At 41.7% G+C, this 6525-nt stretch overlaps 1 protein-coding gene across 1 annotated transcript in view; it reads right to left on the reverse strand.

Annotated features, from left to right (window-relative positions):
- SNX10 (sorting nexin 10) overlaps positions 1 to 6525 on the reverse strand; it is a 35796-nt gene that overhangs the window by 17075 nt on the left and 12196 nt on the right. Inside the window, exon 2 of the mRNA XM_029910979.1 lies at positions 2392 to 2478. Within this exon, the coding sequence (XP_029766839.1) occupies positions 2392 to 2478 (87 nt within the window). The remainder of the gene's footprint in view (positions 1 to 2391; positions 2479 to 6525) is intronic.

Raw genomic sequence — 6525 nt, forward strand, 5'->3', positions numbered from 1 at the left:
AAAAAAAAAAAAACCTGCGGGGCGGCGGGAGCATGGGTGCAGGAGGACTCCCGGCCCTGCAGACCCCGGGCAGCGGAGTGCGCACCCTGGCTAGCTGGGGGGAGAGGGGGGAAGAGAGAGAGAGAAGGGGGGCAGCCAGGGCTTCCTTAAGCGGGGTGCTTGCCACGCGGCCCTTCCCACTGTGGCGCCTGCTGGGAGGGCTCCGCGGCGCTCCGGTCGGCAAGCAGGGAAGGACACGGGCTGCCCTGCCGGGCTTGCTGCAGGGTGCTCCCGTCCTCCGCCCCCTACAGGGCGGCAGGAGCAGCAAACCAAAAAGAAAAAAGAAAAAACCTGCAGAGGCGGCCAAAGCGGTGAAGCGCAAAAAAAGGATTAGATGGAATGCCGCCCCTTGGAATCTGCCACCCCAAGCACGAGCTTGCTCGGCTGGTGCCTGGAGTCGGCCCTGTTACCTCAGTTTCCATCTGCTAGGAGTTAATCAAAGACTTCTAAAAAGTCAGACCAAATCTGTTCAAATCTGTTTGAGGTCCTTCTTCTCAGAAATGTTACCTGCTCTTTAGCTGCCAGGTCAGCCCAGTTGCTGAGCCAAGCTTCTAGCCCTGAAGGCAGTCTGCTCTGCCACCTAAGCTGTATGAGTCATTTGGCTACCAGCACTGCTCTAGAGAACAAGTTTTCCGTGAGTTGGAGAGTTTCCAAGATGATGCGATATATCCCAAAACACAGTTCTGGGAAGTAATTTTTAAAGAGGTATCCATGATCATATTAATCCTCCTGCCCACTTCTAGCCAAGAGGATTGTATCCTGGGACAGTCCCAAAACATCTGAGCTCTTGGAGACCCAGATCTCCAACAGCAGTTTCTTTTGGCAAGGCTAAGGCACTGTAACCTGTGCAGTGACCAGTGTGAATGAAATACACCTCTACCCCGATAGAACGCTGTCCTCGGGAGCCAAAAAATCTTAGCGCATTATAGGTAAAACCGCGTTATATCGAACTTACTTTGATTCGCCGGAGTGTGCAGCCCCGCCCCCCCAGAGCACTGCTTTACTGCGTTATATCAGAATTCGTGTTATATCGGGTCGCGTTATATCGGGGTAGAAGTGTATAATTTTCTGTTGAATCAGCCTTAATCATAGAAACATACAGTTTTTAATGCTTTGCAGGGCATTTCTCCATTGGCTAGGTTTTAAGAATATATACAAATCTCTGTTCAATGCTTGTCACTAGCAATCTAAATTAAGGAGAGGTTTTTGGACCACAAAGTCGTAACAAGCTATAACTGGTCAGGTGAACCTATGGAGTGCTCTCCAGATCTGCAACAATTCTGGAGTCTCTGGTGCTTCCAGCATAACAGGACCAAATAGGTCCTTCAAGAGATGCTTAAGCTCCAGGTAATGACAGGCAGCTGGACGAGGTATGGTGTACTGCTGTTGGAGTGCTTGGAATGGCAGAAACTGAACCTCTGAGAGACCAAAATTATCCTCTTATGCATTCACTCTGTCCACATTACAAGTTTCTTGTCAATTTTCCAACAATGGGCTGCCCCAAAGTACAGCATCAATGTGTGACAAAGGATGGAATTTCACTTTTCTACCAAAGTGATCTATGTTTGTCTGGCAGCCAATATTGTAGGGGACACTTTACACTCAAAACAGTAATAGGCTGAACCCAGTAATCCTGCCAACATGAGGGGATGGAAGATATTTTTCATAAGTCATATTTTTCAATTTTAGGATCTAGATTAAGGAAATTATTATAATCCTTTCAACGTTTCATCCAACAAAGTATGGTAATGGAAGAATAATCAGCAATATTTAATTACATGAAATGTATGGCAGATTTAGGATATGATAGAATCACAATTTCAAATGTATCCTTATTAGAATGCAGTACACTAAGTGTTTTTCTTAATGCTTATAATTTTAAAGTACCCAGATACCACAGAGCTGGTCACAATATAAATGTCTAGACACATTGAACATTTACACAGTTATGACAATCAAATAGCGTGGTAGATAAAACAGCTTCAGGAATTTTGATTATGAAGCAAGTAACTGGATTATTCATTGAAAAGAGAGTTGTATAAACACGGATGTTTGAAATCCAATGTTTTTTCTTACTATGATAAAACCAGTGACCATGCAAAGTCTGCCACATCGATCGTCTTGTTAAGAATTTGAACCATGAACAGTATCTGTCAGAGGACAGAGCATCCTAGAGCACACAAACATGAGCCAGTGTGTATCATGAGCCATCTGTAGAAGGAGCATAATACCTGCTGATGTCCCAGTGGTGCTGTAAGGCTTAAATCATTAATATTTCTGAAGTGATCACAGCCTTGAATAGATGTGCTACATAAGTGCAAAGTATTTTTACCATGTTATTTTTATACTTACATGAATGAATATCTCATAGTCTATATGTGAATGCCAAGAGTCTTCCTTCTGTATCCTAGGGTCCCGTACCAGGACAGTTACAAATTCCTGTAAGTGCATAATAAATCAAGCAATTAGTTTTAGAATAAGAACGCAGCTTGAAAGATTCTTTGATTGTTTTGCTTTTCTGTGTTCAGACTAAAATCTGAACTGCTGCTTTATGGAATGTTGCAATCCTTTAAAAGGAGAAGCAAAAAGCAATGAATCATCTGAACTACAGTACATGTCCGGGAAACTCTTTGCCACACAGCTAGCTAAAAAGGGAATTTTTCGAATTAAATAATATTGTAGATTTTTGAAAGGTCAAACACACCACATTCATGGGGACTCAGTATCTGAGTGGCGACAAACTGATTATCTAACTTGTAAATCACAGAATAAAAATAGTTGTGCAGCAATTTTCTCAAATGCCAATCATTCCATTAAATAAAAGAGGCTTTACAAAAAATACTCGGTGGTACAGAATGACGATTACATTTTATTAGCATGCTGCTGAATCTACGTTTCCTCACCACTCTGAACAAATTTTTTTTTTTTTTTAAAGAAAATAACACAATATTTTAACAATCAAAATCTCTGAAATTAAGATATATAAATGCTTTACACCAGCCCAAGGAGGCAGGAATTGTCTTTTTCCTATGGTCTAGATCATCTCTTTGTGATCCACACCACAGTAAGGGGCAGCACATCACAGGCTGCTCCAGGAGCAACACAAGTGGAGAGATTTTGCCTTGCAAAAGTCACAATCTCTCTCCTAGCTGCTCTGGGGAGGGAGGTCTACACCTATCACTGCATATGCTCCTCGATGCACCAGTGAAACTACATAATTGGGCACACTGAAGGGGAGCCGAGTCAAGGCTCTTTCCCCACCTACCTGAATGTAGTGGCTCTTCAGAGCCCTCTTCTCCCTACACACAGGAAGCGGTGGTACAGTGCATTGGCCCAAGGGAATAAGGGATACATGCCTCCTCAACAACTCCCTGGGCTGGCTTGTGGAATGGACCATGATGTGGCCCAGTATTTATCCAGTGCCCAGCAGAATGGAGTCCCAGTCAGGACTGAGGCCTTTGGACAACACTACACTATAAATAAGTACTGCTAATAATAACTGTATGAGATTGAAGAAATGCAGACACTTTCACCTATCATCTCTGGAAGATCCTACATCATGTTAAGGAAAGTGGCGTAGCAAGCCCTAAATTCATATGTGAATATGAAAGTAGTAAATAGTAAAGTATCCTTTAAAATAAAAATATTTGGCAGTGTCTAACTAATGTGTTTGTATGGTAATTTAATAACCAGTTCAACTTTTGGAGGTTAGTTACTGAACCAAATCACTCCCCCAGAGAAGTGCCCAAAATAAATAGGAAAAACTGGACAGGGTGCTCAAAGACACATGAATACATTAAGAGCTTGTCTAGACATAGTTTTTGCAATGATTTAGTCTCTAGTGTGGACAGTTATACTGGTATAAAGGTGTTTATATTAGTATTTGTGCCAAGCTATACTGATATAAACACCTCTGTAAATACCACTGTAATTTCATCCACACTAAAGGGTTGCACTGATTTAACGACATCATTTTTTTCCTATCTATTTAGTAAAATCAGAGAAAATACTGTGTTATAGTCAATTCTCCATGTTGGAGACTTGTCTGTCCCATGCCTGCATGTGTGGTGATAATACACTTTAGAAATGCTCTAAATTACATAAAGAAACAAAGAAAAGAAAATCACTTTAAGTTATATTTTTGGGGCAGCAGGGGAAGAACAGAAAGGGGAGAACTGCATCAGCTCTGTGGGTAAGTGAAACAATTCTGGAAAGAGGGGCAGAGTTATTGACAAACAAACTTATTTTAGAAGGAGGTGGTGTTAAAAATGCAATGATCTATTTAGAAAAAAAATGCATTTTGCATAGAGATGGCTAGACTGTCAGCTGATGTAATTTTTACTTCAATAGAGAGCCACAATTGACATCTGCTGAGGGTCTGGCCCAGAATTCTGAACTCCGTGTTATTTATAGAATAATTTACACTTTTCTTTTCAGAAACCAAAAAGTACTGACACAGAGAGCTCCCAAGAATACTTCTACCCCCAACCCACAGATACCGGAAAAGACTGCTTCGTTCTTCAACTGAATTCCTCTCTGCCTCCAACCCACGCAACCCATATACTTCCACCAGTAAACTGCTAACTAGATAAACAAGTGGATGCTTAGGAATTGTGACATCTGAGAGAGGAAAGGGTGTATTCAGACTGAAAGAGCATTTGTGCATCATGTGTGCAAAGAGGCATTTGTGGTCTGGATTAAATAATTCATCACATGGAACAACTGTTTTCATGGCGATTCCATTTCCTCTTTCAGCACCAGAGAAACATTCAGGACCTGATTCTCCATTGCCCTGCACCCTGTATAGCTTTTAACTCTAGTGCCAACTGGATGTAAAACACCACAATTCTGATTTGGTGGCATTTTACATAGGTGTCAATGGCACAGTGCAGAGCCATCAGAGAGCATAGCCTTTAGGGCCAGATTCTCAGCAATGTAAACGGACGCAGCTCCACTGAAGTCAACAGAGCTATGATGATGATTTCAACCAGCTGAGGACCTGCCTCTTAGTTTGCAGATCTATCCCCTCTAGGATAACCACAGGTTTAAAATGAAAAAGACACCACACTGCTGGAGCATGCAATGGGAGAGTTGGATGGGAATGAGCACTCCCTCTCCAAAACAGAAGAACTCGACATATCAAGTAAAAACCAGGGCAGGAGAAAAGTTCATCTCCCAGTCTCAAATGTCTATCCTGCATTTTCAATCTCCCAGTCTAATCCTATTTTACTGTCTGTATATCTTGCTCCCCCATGCCTACATTTTGCTCTTCTCCTGCTAGATTTTCTGTTTCTTAATCTTGTTTTGTCTTCTCTTGTTTGAGTTTTATCTCTGCTCCTCACCCTTCTCTCTCCCTGCTCCATCTTAGTGCTATGTACTCTTTTACTCTTCTCCTACATGCTGTTCCCTTTCTTTCCCCACCCCGCAAATACATAGCTTCAGCCAGCTGAAAGAAGAGGTCTCCATCAGGAACAGGGGTCACTGTTCTTACCTTCCACTAAAGGCTTCCACCCCGTGAGGCAAAGTGGGTTGAAGTCTTCTTGCAATCTGACCTTTGATTCCTTTCCCTTCACCATTCTTCATATCATCTGCCCATAATACCTCCTTATACACAGGTTCCCCAAATTATATTGTTTTCCAATAAACTTTAATTCCCCCACCCTTTGCAACAGATCAAAAGAGCCATGTAAGTAAAATGCTGCTTTCAAAATCTGTTATTCCAAAGTATTGACCATTTAGGGTAAATACCTCCAAATACCCCCAAACCAACACGCCAATCATTTTATGCCCAAGGTCTGATTCAGCCCTAACCTCTATGATCCCATAGTAGGGCAGTAATATACAAGCTAGACATCTTTCACATTCTATTTGTACAACTAACAAAACAAGAACCGGGTTCTGTGGTGATTATGTACATTAGTAGCTGCTGGGTTCATCATAAGCTGTACCGTTTTCCAATGAGGAAGTGTAGCAAAGAGCTAACTCAGAGCTCAGCTAATTATATCGTTTTATTGAACACAGTGTGAATGAACACAATCTCAAGCTAACTACATGTAGCAGGTTGTTTTTTTTTTTTAAACCCACAAAAAATACCAAGGCTAAAAGGAAAGAAGGAAGCAAAACAAATAGTAACTAATGGGAAGAAAAGAAAATGTACAGCATTTCCCAAGATCTATGAAATTTTCAATATTAGTGACTTGGCTCCAAGAAGTGGTGAGCAACCACAGCTATTGTTGCAGTCAGTGCTCCTCAGAGCCAGGAACTGAATGCTTGGAATGTCCCAACCCCTTTTAACTCTTAGGCCCTGTCTACACTAGAAAGTTGTACTGCTTTATGTAGACTAGTCGAATTAAAGGTTTCAGAAGGGTAGCCGTGTTAGTCTGTATCAGCAAGAACAATGAGGAGTCCTTGTGGCACCTTAGAAACTAATAAATTTATTTGAGCATAAGCTTTCGTAGGCTATGACCCACTTCATCAGATGAATGG

Source organism: Terrapene carolina, unplaced genomic scaffold (genome assembly GCF_002925995.2).
Source record: "Terrapene carolina triunguis isolate 2854851 unplaced genomic scaffold, T_m_triunguis-2.0 Scaffold84, whole genome shotgun sequence".
Taxonomy (NCBI): Eukaryota; Metazoa; Chordata; order Testudines; family Emydidae; genus Terrapene; species Terrapene triunguis.